Below are 20,028 nucleotides of genomic sequence, written 5' to 3'. Positions count from 1 at the left end.
CCAACAATTGGGGACACTCAATATATCTTCACGCAAGATAATTCAACTCTGATAAGTTCATCAGGACTTGCAGTTGAAGACAGAACAGCCTCTGGTGAAAGGTGCCTGAAATAATTCTAAAACAAAGATTTCAAAAAAGATCTGCAGTGGTTTTTTAATGTCCATGTCACTGGCTGATGCTGCCAATTTCAATGGTCCATGCGCTTACTCCATGTCAATTTATTTTTAATCAGAAAATGAGTGTCTGGCCTGCAGCCAACTTTTCTTTTGGCTCTTTGGCCTGCCACACTTTCTATTATTCTACTATGCATTTTCTATGGTGGGAAAATGGAAGGGGGAACTGTACAGAGTTAGATGATATGTAGCCATAGCAATAGTAGTTAGACTTATATATCGCTTCTTAGGGCTTTCAGCCCTCTCTAAGCGGTTTACAGAGTCAGCATATTGCCCCCACAGTCTGGGTCCTCATTTCACCCACCTCGGAAGGATGGAAGGCTGAGTCAACCTTGAGCCGGTGAGATTTGAATCGCTGAACTGCAGATAGCAGTCAGCTGAAGTGGCCTGCAGTACTGCACTCTAACCACTGCGCCACCTCGCCTCTAACAAAGCCATAACAAAATTCTATCTGGAAAGCCAAGGTCATCCTTTGTCTCTGCACCTCGGCACCTGACCTGAACTGGATGGGTGAACTGCCAGCATGGCAGTGGGAGATTGGACCATGGGATGGACTTGTAGGTGTGGGGCAAGATCTTGAACTTTCAACTGGGTGAGGAAAATCGGGAAGCTTTCAGATTCAGGTTTTCCCAGATGTGCCAACATGGCTCTCTAAATAAATTAGAACTTTGAGCAATACTTTGCCTCGGACTCTGATTTACTTTTGGATACTATTTGGAACCCTGACAATGAGTTTGATCTTCGCACTGGAATAATATTGGAACCTCCGAAAGAAATCAACATTTAATTCTGCTTTGACTCCAGCCCAGTGTAAAAAAAAAAAAGAAATAAAAAACAAGTTGTTTCCAGCCACCCACTCCTGGAGGCTCACCTGTTTATTGCATGGATGGGTGGTGGAGGAGCACAAGATAATCTTGCACAGGCGTAATAATCACCAATGGATTCTATAATGCTTGCAACCACAGCGCTGAGCATCCCAATCACACCGGCAGCTGAAATGGTTGGTAATCCCCACTGAACTGTAAATGCAAAGAGATTCAATTTTATATTGATGTAGGGTCCATCCAATGATGAGCTTCCAGGCTAACCAACTGTGGTCTAATTAACTGGCATCCAGATGTTTTCTCAGAATCCGTGGCTGGCATTTTCAGAGAGAAAGCAGTCTGCTCGGTGGCTCACAGGCAACTGAGCAATAGCGCTCCTGTGTGTGTAACAGAACTGGAGTTTGTTAATCTGCACCCACTCTTCTTGTCAAATTCTTGGGGCTCTTTATAAATCTCAATAGCTTCTCTATGTACCTGTGTGTGATGATTTGTCATGATTGCTAATATTTGTAGATCTTTAGATTTAAAATTGTGCCTGTGATGTAAAAGGAACTTGTGTTCAGCTATTGCTGATATTTCAAGATGTCTCAGTTGGTAACATCTTTTATGTTCTGCTAGCTCAATACTCTGTTTTAGAGTCCCAATATATACCTGTACACAACTACAAAGGAGGTGATAAAATGATAATGCAAATTGTAGATGACCAAATCATTTCTTGGATTTTTCTTGTTAGTTTAGGAAGCGAGTCTGAAGTGAGCCTTTACTTCATTAAAAACCACAGTAAGGAGGTTCAAGTCAAACAGACCAATCAAAGGCAGCTCTTTTCAAACCAATTACAACTTAACCTGGAGAAATACTTTCAAGATGTTAAATACTTCTCTACATGACAGGATGGGTAATTTCTGTAACCTAGAGGCAAGGTAGGGACCATTATTCAGAATATTGGGAATCCAAAGGGTACTTTGCTACAGCAATGATTCCTCCTAGATCTGTGATGGCGAACCAATGGCATGTGTGCCAGACGTGACACACAAAGCCCTCTCTGTGGACATGCACACACCATTGGCAGCTGCTTTTTTGGTTTCTGGCAGGCACCTGCATGCCGGCCAGCTTCACATGTACCGAAGCGCCGGCAGCCCAAAGACCAGCTGGCCAGGGCGAATGTGTGTGCCGGCCAGCTTGATTTTTGGGTTTCTGGCGCTCCACATACATGAAGACCAGCTGACTGGCATGCATACATGTGCTAGAAACCCAAAAGAGCAGCTGACCGGCATGCACATGTGTACCAACCGGCTGTTCTTTGGGTTTCCGGTGTGCGCACGTATTCCGTTTTGGGCACTCGGAGCCAAAAAGGTTTACCATCACTGTCCTAGAGTGTTAATCTCTACAATAAATTGGTGCCTCCTGATTAGAAAGGCTTTCCATGAACAAATGTGTGCATGTTTATCATGTATGGGCACAAATCAGTCTACAGTAATACAAATATGGGTTAAAATGCTGAACTTCCATCAAGGAGACCTTGATTCAAATCTTCACTTGGACAGGAAGTTCTGAGCGACTGTTTGTCGGAGAGAAGTGTGGATGAAAACGAAACAAATATATATTCAAAAGTATTTAAGTCTGCTCTCCTTCCTTCATGAATGGAACTGGGTCTTTCAGAGCAGTTTATTTGGAAAGTCTCAGAATGTGCAATTATACTAATATTTGACAAATCAAAATTAAATTTACTACCGGACCAGAGTCGGTCCATCCAAATTGGCATCTTCAGGTTCACACAGGCAGAGACTGCAACGACTGTACCCCAAAAATGCAAAGATTCCTCCTGCTGAACGTTTGCTCGATTCACTTACAGGGATATGGGATCTTGAACCAGGGAGCTACCAGGAGAACTCCTTGCCTGGCATCCGTGCGAGCGTAGAATCCGTACTTAGTCTTATCGGGCGGAAAGACATCTGTCACAGTAAAGATGAAACAGAGCAGCCAAGAAACCAGGATGGCTAGAATGATCTGCAAGAGGGACGGGAAGGCATTTAAAATAAGGTAGAACAAGCAACGAGAGCCAGTATGGGCTAGTGGTGAAGGCGCTAGGAGGTGGGAGTTCTAGTCCTGCCCTGCGCACGAAAGCCAGCTGGGTGACTGTGGGCCAGATCCTCTCTCTCAGCCCCACACACCTCACAGGGCTGTTGTTGTGGGGGAAATAGGAGGAGGAAGGTGTGCGGAACATGTTCGCTGCCTTGAGTTATTTGTAAAAGTAATAAAGATGTAAGGTGTAAGTAAACAAAATGAAAATGAGGACATGTGTTGAGAGCTAAGATTGTTGTGTTTAACACAGCACAATTACTTTCAGATTAAAAAAAAAACTTTCGTCGTTTTGTTAAATGTTCCACTTTAAACGGGGTCTCCCCATACAATTTCCCAAACTGGGACAATTTCCAAGGAAGTACTACCCGTATTTTTTGGACTATAAGGCGCACTGTAGTATAAGACACACCAGGATTTTGAAGAAGTAAATTAAAAATAAAAGGTTTTTGCACTCTGCAGGCCTCCCAAACCCTCTGCATGCCTTTTTTGTGAAAAATGGGGCATGCAGTGTTTTAGAGGCCTGCAAAGTGCTTCTGGGGGCAAAAATGAGCAAAAAACGGCCCATTTTTCATGAAAACAGGCCCATTCTATGTGGTTTTAAATTACAGGTAGATATTTATTCAACAGATTTGTGGTGACGTTTATCTTTTTCTTCCATCTTATTTTCTAGTTTACCAATATTTATTTTTTCAGTTAGCATGAGGCTTACCATGTCAAACTTTTAGGGAGGACTAAACAGGTTGCGTTCTTTCTCAAAGCTTACCTTAGACTTGATGATGTAATTGCGAAAAAATTACAGCCTCTTCTACATTTGAAAAAAATAACAGAGCTTCTATACTGATAATAATCAACATAAAGCTTACTTACCGGAAACATTTTAAAAAGCTGCAAGCGATAGGCAGTCCATCCTTTTTTGGACTTGTAAATGGGTAACGGTAATTTGACATTTCGGGCATACTGAGAAAACAACAGCACTAAGAAAATAGTCCTGAAAAGATGAAAAAGAATCACTATTATTCCATCAGCATTCCCATAATTTAATAGATTTTTTTTAAAAAATCAGTGAAATAAATTCCTCTCCCCTTCAATAGGACTGCAAAAGACATATTTTTTCCCCAGATTAATTAAAGGCTTGGGGCAAAGGATAAGAGGGCTGGGTCCCTATTTCATCTGCTGTGTTTGTAATGTATTTTAATCTGTTTTTGTTACATGCTTTGACACTTGCAAAGGTTCAATAAATCAAGTGAATTAAATATATTGGTGGTCTGAATAACCTCTGTAGTCAGTGAAGAGAGAAAATATTTCATCTGCCATCCACCATCATTTACTGTGATGCATTTTAATTGTAACGGTTCACCAGTGAGAATTTTGATTCATCCAAATGCTTTTGCACCACCAACCTTTGACTTTCCCAAATTCAGGTTGGTTTTGTGATTTCTTTCTTGAAAGGACTTCATAAGGTGCATTTAGCTAAAAGGAATCATTCAAGTAAAAATACCAACATTGGAGAGGCACGGTTCCATGACAGGGACCCTGGTGGCAAAGAAGGCTGCCTCCAGAAACGGTGGATGCTCCATCACGGAGATTTCCAGAACAGAACGGACAACCATTTGTCTGATAGGCCACGGGGTCTCCTGCTCGAGCGGAAGTGTGTGTGTGTTGGGGGGGGGGGGGAGTTGGACTAAAGAACACCAAGGTTCCTTTCAACTCTATTGTTCTATCTCTAAGCATTTTCCACTGATGCAAAAGGGATTGAAGCCACACAGACGATCACCAGGTTAGGTTCTGTTATTACACAGCCTCACGCATGACTGGTGGCACAAGCAACATATATCCAATTATCAGGAGAAGCTGCACAAAGTGTATATTGTTGAAGCAGCGCCAAGCCCCACTGCGCACCAAGTGACATTTGGAATGCACGGTTCCTTTGTATTCCATAAAGAGGAGAGCACAAAGTTTATTAAAGGTGACCTTTATGTAACAGTTATCCTAAGATAACCTTAGCAGTCCAGGTCCAGGTTCTTCTCCCTTGACTTTAAGTGCTGCATTTTGGTGGCACCTCTGGAGGCCGGTCACCTGTGCGCCATTTTTTCTTTTGCTGTCTTTCAGTTTGCATCATTATCTCCTCTGTTACTGTTGTGTAATTTTTCTCCCACTCCCAAAGCAATTTATAAATAGAGTATTGGCATCATACCAAGGATGACCTATTTACAAGATACTCTTTTTGGAGACTGGCTAAGTGGGTAAAAAGCCACCCTCCATATTGATTGATAATGATGTTCTCCCGCTCAGAGTAGCAAGTGACTGTCATCACTGAAGCTGGCCTGACTGAAGCCATCTTGAGACTTCGGTGTTGACACATAGAGCCAAGGGATAGGGAAGGGAGGAATAGAGATAGTTGGGGTGTTGTAGCCAAAACAAAATACTTTCTCTTGGGAACCAAGGACGTTCCTGCAGGTGCTCAGGAGGAGGGGCCTGGAGTCACCTAGCAACTGGACAGTATCCTGATTGGACCATGTGACTGATTGCTTTGAGAAAGTGACCAACTTTCACTTTTAATTAGGTGAAAACCGAGGGAATATTCAGGGTCAGTTTTGCCAGCCTGTGCCAATATGATATATCCAATAAGCCTATTCTTTGAGAAGATTGCCTGCCTCAGAGTTTTGTTTGCTATGGATATTTTACTTGGAAAAACCAAGTAAACCGGTTCTTCTAAACTTCACGCTCCAACCGCAGCTGCTATCTTGGGTCCTGAGCCCTGACCGCTGACCCGGTCTACCCGGGCAGCGGAAAAACTCAGGGAAGATCGACAGTGACACCTGTACAATATTGACAGCCGGCTGACCAAGAATACTTACAGCATGGCTATGCCCCAGTGTTTGCCTGCTCTCTCGCCTGCAGCCTGGAACCCGGAGAGCCCAATGAGAGCTACCGTGGGTGTGATAGTCAGAGGTCCAATGTATCGCAGGAGTGCTCCGGGCAGCCCCAGGAACCCAATGACCACTTCTATCAAAGAAGACATGATAATAGCACCTTGGATCTGAACACAGAGATAAGAAAGAAGCCTTCATTAGATTCCTCCCCTTCTTCCCGTTTTTCGTTTTTAACAGATGTGGTTTAATATTTCTGCAGAGAGTTTTGGAATTGGTCATGAACCGCAAGTCAAAATGAAATCAAATGATTAGGCAGAACTGGGTAACGGCATATGTTATGCATTTGAGTGCTTAAGCAGCAAGCTTCCCAGACTAAAGACCCTCAGAGGTGCATGCTCTGCTCTCATCAGAAGACGACTCAACCGAAGGATTACTAACCTCATCTGCCTCTTACTGCTTAAGCACAAAGCTTAGGTTGCAACACACAACGGGGGTCATTAGACCAAGTCTGGCAGTTGTGTCAATAGCCACATCACACGGTCATTACAAGAAGACCTGGGTTCCAAGCTAACCTTTCAAGTTCTCAGGATTGGTGATGCCACGAAGGTGATGCTCTTAGCTCCTAGGGGGGCAGAGGGTATGATGCATTTGGTCACCCATGCTCTTTAGAAGCTGGCATAGAGCAGCGCAGTGGTCTCAGGAGACTGCCAGCTCCCCCTTGGCTGCAGGCCTCTTGGCAGGATGGAGCTACGGTTTGAAGATGGGGAAGAGAGAGGGGATGTTTTAAATTGAGGAACAACTGGCAGCCCATAGCAATGGGATGGGTGAAAAGTTCCATGTCACACGTGTGCACCAGATCTATATTTGATTATCCTTCATTGTTCTAGATTCTTAAGGACCAAGAACGCCTAAAATATTGGGGGGGAAGAGAAGTAGAGCAACAAGACTGACAAATCATCTATAGAAAGCAAGGCAGTGCTTCTCACTCTGAGTGGCAAAAATGCAGTAAGGCAATGCAGATTATTCTCCCTATAATAAGCCTTTGACTGCACAGCTACATAAATGACCCAGCAGCCTCTTATCAGTTACTTTGTTATCATTACTGATGAGAAGCACTTGCATGCCATGAAACAGAGACTAATCATCACTCCTTAGCATGACAGCATATCCTTAGCAACCACGGTCTGAATCTCATGCAGTTGGGGACTTGGCGATCACAAAGAGAAGGACGGGAAAGGTTAAGCTCCATACGCAAAGGACTTGTAGGGGATCACAGAGAGAGTCAGCCAACAGGCGGCCGGCCCAGTGCTGAGTAGATGATGCAAGTTTACCTCTCGTATTCTGGGGTACCAGATATGTTCTGTGCTCAGCAGCTCCGAGGTTCCGTTTGTAGCCATCACAGCTTGGAAGGTTAAAAAGAAACACCTCTCGTTATGGCAAAATAATAAACGGCTTTCATGTACATTAAAAACTTCGCTTCTTCTTCTACTTGGCCCCCTGCTGCCCCAGATCATATATACAAAGCACATTTTATATATATAGAATAATCCATTCTGCTGGTCAGTTTAACTGCCTCCCCACAGCCACTGAAAAACCCCACAGAATTGAAACGATGCCTTGGTGAGATGGTAGTAACTGAAGCTGTAGCATGTACTGCTCAAATGTACTTTTTAATAACAGTGTTAGGAACATACGTATATATTGTCCTGTTTATTCTCAGGTAGAACAAAAAAAAAACCACATCTCTTCTCTGGCTTTTCAAAGTAATAACTGCACAGAGAGATAATTAGCTTCTTGTTCCCACCTTACAGTCACAAATAATAAACCCAAACCAACCACATTGTGCCCTGTATAATATTTTATGATCTGTCTTATATAAGATTGAATTGCCCTTATTTTTTGTGTGAATTGCAAAACATCCCTTCCTGGTCTTGTTCGATGATCTTGTTTAGATGATCTCTACTGAGTTTTGACTGAAAGGTTAGTTGACCGAATTCTAATAAACAACAGAGAAATACCATATTTTTTGGAGTATAAGAAGCACCTTTTTTTGCACTCTGCAGGCTTCCCAAACCCTCTGCATGCCTCATTTTTGTGAAAAATGGGGCATGCAGAGAGCAAAGTGCCGGCAAAGTGCTCCTGGGGGCTGGGGGGAGGGCAGGGCAAAAACAAGCAAAAAATGGCCCGTTTTTTGCAAAAAAAAACCAGGGCATGCATAGGCTTTGGGAGGCTTGTAGAGTGCTGGGGGGGGGGGGGCAAAATGGCCCATTTTTTGCTCATTTTTTTCCCTCCCCAGCCCCCAACAAGCTTCCCAAACCCTCTGCACATCCATTTTTGTGAAGGCGTGGGGTTTGGGAAGCCAAAAATGCTATATTCAGTAAATAAGATGCACCCAGGTTTTCACCCTCTTTTTTTGGGGGGGGGGGGGAAGGTGCATCTTATAGTCCGAAAAATACAGTATATTTTGCAGCGGGGGGGAGGAGGGCAGACGGGACAAAGGAGGAACAAATCCAAAATGATGGCCATCCCCCTGCTCACCCAAGTTTTCATAGAAAGACACAGAAATGCGTTTGAGAAATCTATCTCTTTAGCCAGAGGAGACCTCTGCATTCCATGAGTTAGGAAGATCAAGGATGAAATTGTGAGTTTATGCTTAGTTAGCTCTAAGTGCCAGACTCCTTCCCTAACCTAATGTTTCTTTCCACCAATTGAGTTTGTCTGCTTGGCTGCCTTCTTCTCAATGGATAGCTTTCTCCTAATCCATCACTACAGGTTTACTCCTGGTAAGCAAAAAGGATTCTAAATTTACAGCAGCATTTACAGCATCCCTGCATTGTGCCGCTGCTATAGCCAGTTGTTATCCCAGAATGGACAACCCTCAGTGGGCATCAAGTGGCAGAGTTTCAGTTGGATGATCCGGAGAATAATTTCACAGCATAGATGTGATTCCGGCGTGTTATGTCACAAAAATGTCGCTTCTTAATTTGTCTGGCTAGACTGTAATAATAACAGCTCCTGCCTGACGCCTCCTATTTATAGAGGACAGTTTCTAAGGCAGAACAAGGTCTCTTTTTAAACAAAATGTTCTCTACTTACTCAACTAGCTCCCACAAAGTTTCTAGCTTTTGCTGAGGGCAAAGAGCAATGGCATCATCCTGATTTATTAAAAACGGGGGGGGGGGGGGGTTACATTATTTAACCTTCTGCCATGCCCTAAATTTCTACATGGTGGGGAGAAAATCCAGAAAGCTTTACCAGTGCCGTTATAAGAAAGACACATTTTAAGTACTTGGGCTACTTATCATACTAAGCACTATTTAATGAAGAAGTTGCAACTGGTTGCATTTATTATTTAACTGTTATGTACTGATAGTTGCAAATACACCAAATGCCAAAATGAAGTGGACTACATTATGGCTTAACACAATACGTGACCATGTGTTTAATTTTTTACTTTAACTCTGAAAGTCTCTTTTCCCAGAATTTTGGAAAGCCATGCATGTTCACAGCTCCTCATTTGGAAAAGACTTTGGGGCACTGCCAAAATACTAGGTCCTATCTCGAGTAAAATATGATTGTGCCTATGCATGCTATTGCCTGTTGGCAGCAGAACGACCGTTGACTTACCTGAACTGTCCTTCTATGTGCGCTGCGAGGGGAATCCAAGCATGGGTTAACTTTGTCCATTAGCCTTGAGACTGAGTTATGCAAATTGCTGGCCACGCCTCCTCTGACTGGAAGGGTTCAGTTTTGCACAAAGGATCAGCCAGCTTGAGAGAAGCAAAATAAGTCTAGAAGTCAAGGTAAGTCAGAATGTCATAGGAAAAAAGGAAGTCCAGGCCCAGAGCAGCCGAAGCCGAGGGCGGGTTGGATTCCCCTCACAGTGCACATAGAAGGACCGTTCAGGTAAGTCAACGCAGAAGAAGCACAGAAACCTTCGATGGGCTGGATGTATTGGCACGTGTAAGTATGCCTCCTTGATGTCGATGGAAATGAGAAGATCGCCTTGGCGAATGCTCGCCAGAATACTCTTGAGTAATTGAATTTTGAATTTTTGGTACTTTAGGTAGAAATTGAGCCATTTCAAGTCTAGGATGGCCCGACATCTCCCGAGGTCTTGGGAACTAGGAAGAGTATTGAGTAGAAACCTAGACCCTCCCTCCTGCCCCCTTGGCATCTGTTCTATTGCTCTGATGGAAATGAGATGCTGGATTTCTATGTCCATCAGGCGCCGCTTTACCTGGCACCTAGGCACTGGGTATTTGATGAAACATCTCGGGGGAATGGCCAGGAACTCCAGAGTGAGGCCCAACCTCACGGTCTGAAAAGCCCAGGTGTCTGAGGTTGTGGTTTCCCATTAGTGGACGAAGGTGGTTAAGCGCCCGCCAATAGGGCCAACCTCGAGCGAGTCACTGGTACCTACGAAAAGACCGGTGGTTGGTGCCACGAAAGGGCCGCTGGGCCTGGGCCTGCTGTTGGTGCTGGTTCCTACCTCTGTCCCTAGTATTGGCTCTGCCCTGAAACCTGTCCTGGGACTGAGAAAAGGATCTATTAGATAGAGGGGTGTAGGGGTGGGAGGAATACCCTGACTCCCCAATACGAAAGGGCTGCCTCTGATCCATGCGCCTAGCAGTCAAAGGAAGTACCTTTCGCTTGTCCCTTGTTTCAATCAGTATAGGATCCAGCACTGCTCCGAATAGGGAACCGTCCTTGAAGGGGGTGGAGGCAAGGTGCCATTTGGATCGTAACAGGCGATGAGCCACTATGTTGGATGCCACAGCTCGGGACGCGAACTTGGCCGCATTGAGCGTGGCATCCGAAAAGAATTCTAAGACCGCCACCAGTTTGACCACATCCTGATAGAGGCGCAAGTCCTCTGGACCAAACCTCTCCTGTAGTTGTCTTAACCAAACTAAGGAAGTTCTATTGAAGAACGAGGCCACCATAGCGGCACACAATGCCCAGGGAGCCGCCTGGTGCATTTTGTGAATAACGAGCTCCGGCTTGCGGTCCTTAGCCTTTAATCACTCTGAAATCTCGGATGGAATGAAGGCCGGGGAAGCCAAGGCCGCTATCGGTGGGTCAACAGTGGGAAACTGCAAAATGGTGTCCAATTCCGGAGTGGAAGCATAAAGCTTTCTATCACCATTGCTAGTGGGCGAGACTGCGGTGGGCTGGGACCATTGTTTTTGGATTACGTCCAGAAACAATTTGGGTGATGGAATAGCCTCTTGTGCTTGTACTTGTTCAGCGAAAAAGCACTCCGTGGGATCAAGGCCCACCTCAATACTGGCCTGGGTGGCTGCTTCCCCCAAATTGGCTTTATAAAGTAGAGCTGGTCTGAAGAGGCCCGAAAAAGGAACTTTATCCTGAACCAGATCATCATCTGATAACTCTAAATCCCAAATCTCACCTTCCTCCCCCAAAACAGACCCCTCGCTGTAGAAGGAAGGCAAGGGAGAAGGGGGATCAGCCTCAGAGGTGGCTAAATCTCTGGCAGAAATCAAATTCCTAGAGTGTTGACTCCTACACTGTAATTCTGCATCCACTCCCCTAGATATGGCAGTGGCAATCATGTCCCTGAGCCCAGGGAAGAGGTCAAATTCTGAAGTATCTTCCGGTCTGCTGCCAGAGGCAGTAGGGGTAAAGGTGGCTGAGGCCTCTGAATGGGAGGGGGCCGGGCCTGGGCTGGGCTCAGAAGGATCAGACGAGCCCTGAAGGCCTGAGTCAGGTCCTGCAGTTGTGAGATCCTGAGGGAGAGGGAGGTCTCGGGACCAACCTTGAATTCCAGTTAGGCTGAAGGTAGAAGGCCCTTCAGGCAGCAGGATGGGAGGTGGTCTGGGGGCTGAGGGACCCCTAGACCCGTTCTTGGTCTTACTGGTGCGCTTAGTGCCCCTGGCAAGAGCCGCTGAGGTGGCAGGAGATCTGTGGCTGGCAGCCCTGGTGGTGGTCCTACCCACTCTAGATGAGGCCCCAGTGGCATCGGAGGACAACTGAGGAGAGGTGGAAACCCCAGCGCTGCCCCCGGTAATAAAACAATCCACCATGTAAGCTAGGTTGAAAGGGCTCAAGCTCACGTTCACTGAAATACCAAATGCCGATTGCAATCGAAGCAGGACGCTGTGAGAGATCAAATTTGTGCTCCAGTAGAATGGTGGCGAACCGACCTCCGTGGAGCAATGAATCTGGTGATTTTACATCACTGTGGGCGGGAAAATGAAGCTACGGCCAGCCAGACTGTTTGTCGGCATGAAAAGGTCTCCAACAGCGGGAGGAAGGAGATTCAAATCGGCGAGGTACAAAGGCTGCCGCCAGAATGGAGAACACCTGCCTTGTATCTTGCCAGAGACCGCAGCCGCGGCTTCCAGAGGCTCTCGAGGTCAAGGTAATACAGGAAGCCCAGCCATATGGTGATGAGGGCATCCGGGCTCAGCACGTCGCTAGGCAACCTCGGGGGGAAGGAAGGGGGCGATGGACAGCGGCTAGAGCGGGCGTTGCGGGGAACCAATCCCCAGCCGTGGCAAGACAAAACGAAGGTGGCAAACCGACCTTCCCACAACAAACAACGGCACGCCCTCGCCTCCAATAAAGAGGTTCGCTGGCCCCGAAGGCTCTGGGAACGCTAAAATCCAACTGCCACTTTAAATGAAGAAAAAATGAACCTATTTGTAGAGATATTTACCGCTCCGTGAAAGGAGCTCAAGCTGGTGAAGGGAATCCAAGCTGAATAATAATAATAATAATAATAATAATAATAATAATAATAATAATAATAATAATAATGGATCTTGTGGGATTTCCGTATACAAACCGACAAAATACTGGCGCATAATACACCAGACATCACACTGGTTGAGAAAAATAAGGTCACAATCATAGACATCGCAATACCAGGTGATAGCAGGGTCGCCGAGAAGGAACATGAAAAAATCGCAAGATACCAGGACTTAAAAATCGAAATTCAACGACTATGGCACAAACCAGCAGTGATAATTCCAGTGGTAATTGGCACACTGGGTGCTATTCCGAAAGCACTGGAATTACATTTAAAACAGTTAAAAATTGACAAAATCAATGCAAAAAGCCGCACTGCTTGGATCTGCACGCATATTACGAAAATACGTTACGACGTCCTAGGCCCCTGGGTGGGGCCCGACTAGTAACCAATGCCAAATCCGGCGAAACAACTGGCCGCTGTGATACAATTGTATAATAATGAAGTTGTCTAGTAACCCAGAGAGGATAATTTTGTGTCTCTTTAGGCTGGACTGAGTTAAAAAACTGAACCAGTCCAGTCAGAGGAGGCATGGCCAGCAATTTGCCTAACTCAGTCTCAAGGCTAATGGACAAAGTTAACCCATGCTTGAATTCCCCAAGCAGCGCACAGAAGAACAAGATAATTCAGCTGTGGAAATTAGTAACCCATTTCCCTCTTATTTAATATTTCAAACCACTCATGATATTCTAGATGCAAAATGAGATTTCTCTGGGAAACATCTAGTTTTTTTGGGGGGGGGGAATCAAATCCCTGTTCTACTAATTTTATTGAATGTGTTTCATCTTTGAAAAACAAAAATCAGAACTTAATATAAGTTTAATGGCTAACACATTTATTTAAAGTGACTGTTTTGCTCATAATGTGAAAATAAGGAGCCTAAGGTTAGACTTTGTTGCAGGACAGCCATGTTAATCCCCCCCCAAAAAAATCAGGAATCTGGTAGCATTTTTTCTAACTACAGTAAGCCTAAATCTTTAACTTTCACATGGCTGCTGCAAATTGATGTGCCCAGCAGATACATTTGTCACCCAAAGGGTGGAGATGGGAACTAGAGGGTCAGTTATACTAAATTTAATCCCAATAAGGATGGAATGGCTGAGGGAGTGGAAACTGTAGACATTTTGGAAGAGTGTGACCATGTCATAATCTGCCATGGGTAACTGAACAAAGTCAGACTAGTGTTTTAGACTTTAAGAGAGCCAAATTCAACAAATTAAGAGAGAGATCAGGAAGGATTCTATGGATGGAAATCGTAGAGGGGAAAACAGTTCAGGATGCTTGGAAAATTCTGAAAAATGAAAGGCCTAATCAAACATAATACCACAGAGGAAGAAAAGCAAAAGATACCAGATGAGGCCAGCATGGTTGTACAAAAAGATCTCTAACAAATTGAAGGAAAGAAGTAAAAAATGGAAACATGGACATGTAACTAAAACAGAATACGAGGAAATAGCCTGACTCTCAAAGATGGGTCAGGAAAGCTAAGGCTCAGAATGAACTAAGGTTTGCAAAAGATGCCAAAAATAATCATTTTCTTTCATTACATAGCATAGCAATAGCAGTTAGACTTATATATCGCTTCATAGGGCTTTCAGCCCTCTCTAAGCGGTTTACAGAGCCAGCATATTGCCCCCACCATCTGGGTCCTCATTTTACCCACCTCGGAAGGATGGAAGGCTGAGTCAACCCTGAGCCGGAGAGATTTGAACCGCTGAACTGCAGCTAACAGTCAGCTAACGTGACTGCAGTACAGCACTCTAACCACTGCACCACCTCGGCTCTTGCATAAAGAATAAGAAAAGAACTCAAGGAAATGAACAGTCCTCTAATTGAAGAAGATGGCAAGAATGAGATGGGCAGAAGGGAGAAAGTGGAACTGTTCAATTCTTTCTTTGCATCTGTCTTCACGCAAAAGAAAAAAAAATAGTCCAAGTTATCTTAAGTAGCAATTGTAGGAGACAGAATAGGGAGTTAAGAAATTGGTAAAAGGATCCTATCCACTTTGGACAAGTTCAAATTGTCGGGACCAGATGGTTTAATTTTCTGATTCCCAGAAATATCAAAGAAGATTGTGAGAAAAAATGTGCAACGGTGACTAGGGGAGACATGATAGCAGTCTTCCAATATCTCAGGAGCAGCCCCAAAGAAGAGGGAGTCAAGCTATTCTTCAAAGCACCTGAAGGCAGGACAAGAAGCAATGGGTGGAAACTAATCAAGAAGCAACTTAGAACTAAGGAGAAATTTCCTGACAGTGAGAACAATTAACCAGTGGAACAACTGGCCTCCAGAAGTTGTGAATGCTCCAACACTGGGAGTCTTTAAGAAACTGTTGGATAACCATTTGTCTTAAGTGCTGTAGGGTTTTCTGCCTAGACAGGGGGTTGGACTAGAAGACCCCCAAGGTCCTTCCAACTCTGTTATTCTACTCTATTCTATATCCCAGAGCACCAAAGGAGCTGGCAGATGTGATCTCAGAACCACTGAACTCCTGGAGCACAGGAGAACTGCCAGAGGACCAAAAAAGAACTTGGGCTAGAAGACTTCCAAGGTCTTTTCCAACTCTATGATTATATGAGTCAAATGGACAACAATCATGGAATTTTCAGAACCAATTACTTGGGGAATACAAGGAAAAAGGTTAATGATGTCACCGTTGCACATTTTTTCTCACAATCCTCTTTGATATTTCTGGGAACCAGAAAGTTATTTTGATTCCAAAGATGCTGTACTTCAAAGCAAAGTACCCTCCAGCGTGATGCTTTGAGTCACTGGGATTGATCAACCTGACATCTAATTAACAGATTTTTCTTCATGTGCCAATTACATTTTGGAACACCTTATTGCTATGTTATAAGTGCTTATCACTCTCTGAAGTGCTTTTACTTATATATTCTGCACTTAGGTTGGGGAAACTACCCAGCTAAACTGCCCTTATATCGTCAAAATCATCCACCAAATTCCAATTACTTAAATGTGAGCAAGACTTACCTGGCAAAAATAAAAGACTAAATTTGCAAAATTCTATATAAACAAGATTGGAAGCAAAATATACAGTCTATTTTCAATTCTGGGAATGAATTCTGTTTTCTGACTACATTTGCATATAATGAAGCTCCTGTTTCCTTGCTGGATTAGGGGCACTAGTCCAGCATAGACAGGGGGAATACTGACTCAGTCTTCCCTCAGGACCCAGTTTCAGTTAGACTGAAACTTGCCTATGATAGTTAAACTAGACAAGCTAGTTCTAATTATGATTAAAAGCAAACCATCATAAATAATTGTTTATAAAATTTGCTTCACTAATCCTTGTCTAAAACGCTTGGTGCAATTTATTTACAGCTCACCCAGTGGATGAAGCAATAATGAAAACTAAGTTTTTTTTTCTCCTAGTTTATAAAGAGTGGACTGTAGGTATCCTATTTTATGGAATGCAATTTAGATTTCCTGAATCCTTGAGAGTCCGTTCAGCTAAATTCAGGAGGTTCTGAGGGCTCCAAAATAAAAAATAAAATCCCCAACCCTCTGGGAACACATCCTGTTCCTGTTCTTCCTCCTTGGTTATTTATTGCCTCTGAATTTGAAGGTGTTGAAAAACCATCTAGCAGCCTCAATAAGTAAATTGGCCTATGAGGTTCCCCCCCCAAAAAAAACTTTCAGAAGCTCCTCCCAAGAACAATTTCAATGAAATTCTCGTGGGAAGGATGTGGGAAGCTTCTGCTGCCTGTCCCTTGAGAAACCCGGAGAACGGCCCTGAAATTTGCACCAAAAAGCCATTTTTGTTCTTCCACGGGGATCTTCTAGACCAGCTACAGGATTGGTAAACCGTTCTGGAGGGTCTGTAAAGGCAAGTCCCCCTCATGACTGTTATAAATCAGAGTCAGCCTTTAAAAACAAATAAATAAGGGAGTGTCCCTCCATTTTGGCTCTTGCTCTGAACAGCCAAAGGCCCAGAGGGAAAGGATGGCTGCTCACCTGTGTTGTTACATTTCCATTTGTCCAGAGAGAGGATGGCTCGAGCGGGAGCCAAGAATGCAAAAGCACTGGCCTGAAACAAGGGTAACCTGAAAGAATCAAAAACCCACATTTTACAACACTGACACAAGAAGAATCACCTCTTCAATGTTCCCCTTACTAGTTATCTTCCCAAATCTAATCTAACATATTTTTCGGAGTATAAGATGCACCTTTCACCACCACCCCAAAGAGAGGGTGAAAATCTGGGTGTGTCTTATACACTGAATACAGAATTTTTGGCCTCCCAAAAACCCCTTTGCAAAAATGGATATGCAGAGGGTTTGGGGGGCTTGCAAAGTGCACCCGAAGGCTGGGGAGGGCAAAAACGAGCAAAAAACAGGCTCGTCCATCCCCTCCCCCCCGGCAAGCTCCAAGGAGCACTCTACAAGCCTCCCAAACCTCTGCATGCCAGGTTTTTTTTGTTTTTTTTTGTTTGTTTTTTTGTTTGCAAAAAACAAGGTGTGCAGAGGGTTTGGGAGGCCTGCAGAGTGCAAAACCTTTTTTTAAAAAAATTACCTCTTCAAAATCATGGTGCGTCTTATAGTCTGAAAAATACGGTATCTAAATTTATTGGAGTGCCCATAAATACGAATACCAAGCAACATAAGCAGTTAAATATTAAAGGGTTACTCTATAGATGACCAAAGCAAAAAAAAAACAAAAATAAAGAGAACAAGGAACAGAGCTGACATCAAGCAATGTGTGGACTCACTTGATGGTTTCTGAAAAGTCATAAACACCTTTAGGACAACATCTCATCAATGAAACAGAAATATTCTAGAAAACTCCCTCTTTGTCTAAACCAGGGGTCTCCAAACTGGGCAGCCTTTAGACTTGTGGACTTCAACTCTCAGGATTTCCCAGCCAGCATTGTGGGCTGAACAATTCTGGGAGTTGGGCCCAGTTTGGAAAGCGGATTTAAACATTAAAGGTGGGTGGGATAGAGTAATAGCCTTTTACTATAAATCACTCCAAGGCAAAGGCTATTTCTTCGTTTTAATCTAGGGAATCCTAAACGCCTTAGTCCTGGACAGTTTTGAGATTATTATTTTTTTCTGCATTCTCACAGTCTTAAAATGGCAAGCCCCCCTCCTCCCCCTGCTTATTCCACAAGAATCCACAGAAACTGCCCCAACAGTGCAGAAGGTTTACTCCTCTTGTCTGCTTTCTTCATGTGTCCATTTGTCCTAGTATGGCAGATTAAAGTCAAGGTTTATTAGTCAATAAATCATACAATCAGCAGAAATCAAAGGGCAAGTTGGCTCCCTTTAGGGAAAAAACTGGCAGCTCCTACAGCTTAAGATCCTTGGCACTGGAATGCCAAGGATACATCACCATGTCTGGAAACAAAATTTTGTCTAGCATCAATATTATAATCAAATATTGTCCAGCTGCAGTGAAAATGAAGCTACAACTGACACGCATTTCTCCGTTTTGGAGCCTGAATGTATGTTGTTCACTGTACTATTTGTTTATTTGCTTATTTTGGATACAGCTGATCTTCCTTCATAATTACAACTGTTTTTTGGAGTGGCAAAATCACCTCACTTAACAAATATGAGACATACATGTTTGCCTTTTGTATGAAAAACCTTTGCAAATGCTCATAATAGTAAAAAAAAAAAGTTTTAAAAGAAGGAGTGCATCCGGGATGATCAAATAACTAAATAACCATTGCGTAATCACAGGATCATTACAAGCACATCTACAAAGAAAGCAAGCTCCACTTTTTACAAGCAGGTTCCCCTTCTTGCAGAATCACTCCCTAAATGGTCGATTTCAGCCTCTTTCAAACTTGGAAACTTTAGGTTATGTAGATTCAACCCTGAAACTTCTTCAGACAGCATCCTGTTGACATTTTGAAAATATTTGCAAAGGATTTGCAAAAACCAGGCTGTTCTTCCTTAAAGGGTAAATTCCCAAAAACTGTTCCAGAATGTATTTTGTGGCAAACCAAACAGAATCTGCTCAAGAAAACAGTGCAAGAAGAAGCCATCTGATTTTGGGTCCTACGTACAACAGGTGTCCTCTTGTGTACATTTCTGGTAATAAGGAGTAGAGGCTTTGGTGACCCTTGGCACACCTGTCCTTTTGAGGAGACTCCTAGCTATCATAACTATGCTTAACTGGTAATGATTTAGGGCAGGGGTCTCCAACCTTGGCAACTTTTAAGCCTGGTGGACTTCAATTCCCAAAATTCTGGAAGTTGAAGTCCTCCAGGCTTAAAGTTGCCACGGTTGGAGACTCCTGATTTAGAGGCTGAAAAGCAAAAAGGACACTTTTATTTCTGGCATCCATTTTCATGAAGACTTTCCATATAGCACTGAGATTTATATAGTGCTTCACAGGGCTTCACAGCCCCTCTCTAAGCGGTCTGCAGTCAACATATGGCCCCCCACCAATCTGGGTCCTCAATGGGTCCATTCAAATTAATCTTTATTTTTCTTGATTTTGTACCCATGGCATCGGTTGATCGAAAGGAGCAACTCAGAAACCAAAAACACTCAATTTGTTTCGTCCATAAAATCCTTTTTCAGGCTGCCTATTCTAATTCAGGAAACTTAGAAAGACACTGAATGAATCCTGGAGGTTTTCTTCGAGCTCGTATCCTTCAATAATCTTCACTGGTTTATTTAAACTGGCTGCCTTTTTCATCCTACTGAGTTACCATTCCCCACCCGATATTCCCTTTCGTAGGTAAATATACTCAATATTTTTTTAAAGAAAGGCCTCTGAAATGAAATCATACTTGGAGGGCTTAGACCTAAAGTGAAAGATGACGGTGTTAATTCTTTTGTTATTTTTCCATGTTATTTTTTAATATACTGCCTACAACAAACATAATATAGATGTAGGTACTCAACATACTTTGGCCCTCGTGCGAAGGTGAAAAGTGTACATTGTTTTTTTCTACTGTAACAGAAGACTGCAACTGGATGGAAAATTCTTTTCTCTTAATATTAATAAAAATCAAAAACCTATTTTGCTTTGATCGTTAATTTCTAATACCATATGTGATAGAGAAATGAGAAAAGTTAAATATATGTTTTAAAAAGAAACACCATAATTCTCCCACTAAAAGAACATTTACAAGCTGTGGGTAGCTCTGCCAGTTCCCACTGTTGAGCACAAATCAACTCCAGCAACCATGGAGAGAAATGTTGATTCGGTAGGAAATGAGGTATCTACTGATGCTATTCTTTGGGGACTGCATATGGGAAGCAAAAGTGCTGGCAGAGGGAAGTCTTGGTTGGTATGGCACTTTTTTCATACAGAATAACAA

General features: G+C 43.4%; 1 protein-coding gene across 9 annotated transcripts in view; it reads right to left on the bottom strand.

Annotated features, from left to right (window-relative positions):
- SLC23A2 (solute carrier family 23 member 2) overlaps positions 1–20,028 on the bottom strand; it is a 75,153-nt gene that overhangs the window by 9,601 nt on the left and 45,524 nt on the right. For all 9 annotated transcript variants that reach the window (XM_032229411.1, XM_032229412.1, XM_032229407.1 and 6 more), the window contains 6 exons: positions 16,704–16,792; positions 7,285–7,355; positions 5,939–6,120; positions 3,948–4,068; positions 2,849–3,005; positions 1,046–1,193 (listed from right to left, as the gene is read on the bottom strand). In XM_032229411.1, the coding sequence (XP_032085302.1) occupies positions 1,046–1,193; positions 2,849–3,005; positions 3,948–4,068; positions 5,939–6,120; positions 7,285–7,355; positions 16,704–16,792 (768 nt within the window). The remainder of the gene's footprint in view (positions 1–1,045; positions 1,194–2,848; positions 3,006–3,947; positions 4,069–5,938; positions 6,121–7,284; positions 7,356–16,703; positions 16,793–20,028) is intronic.

The sequence above is a fragment of the Thamnophis elegans genome, chromosome 13 (assembly GCF_009769535.1).
Source record: "Thamnophis elegans isolate rThaEle1 chromosome 13, rThaEle1.pri, whole genome shotgun sequence".
Classification (NCBI taxonomy): domain Eukaryota; kingdom Metazoa; phylum Chordata; class Lepidosauria; order Squamata; family Colubridae; genus Thamnophis; species Thamnophis elegans.
This window is presented reverse-complemented; position numbering and strand designations above follow the sequence as displayed.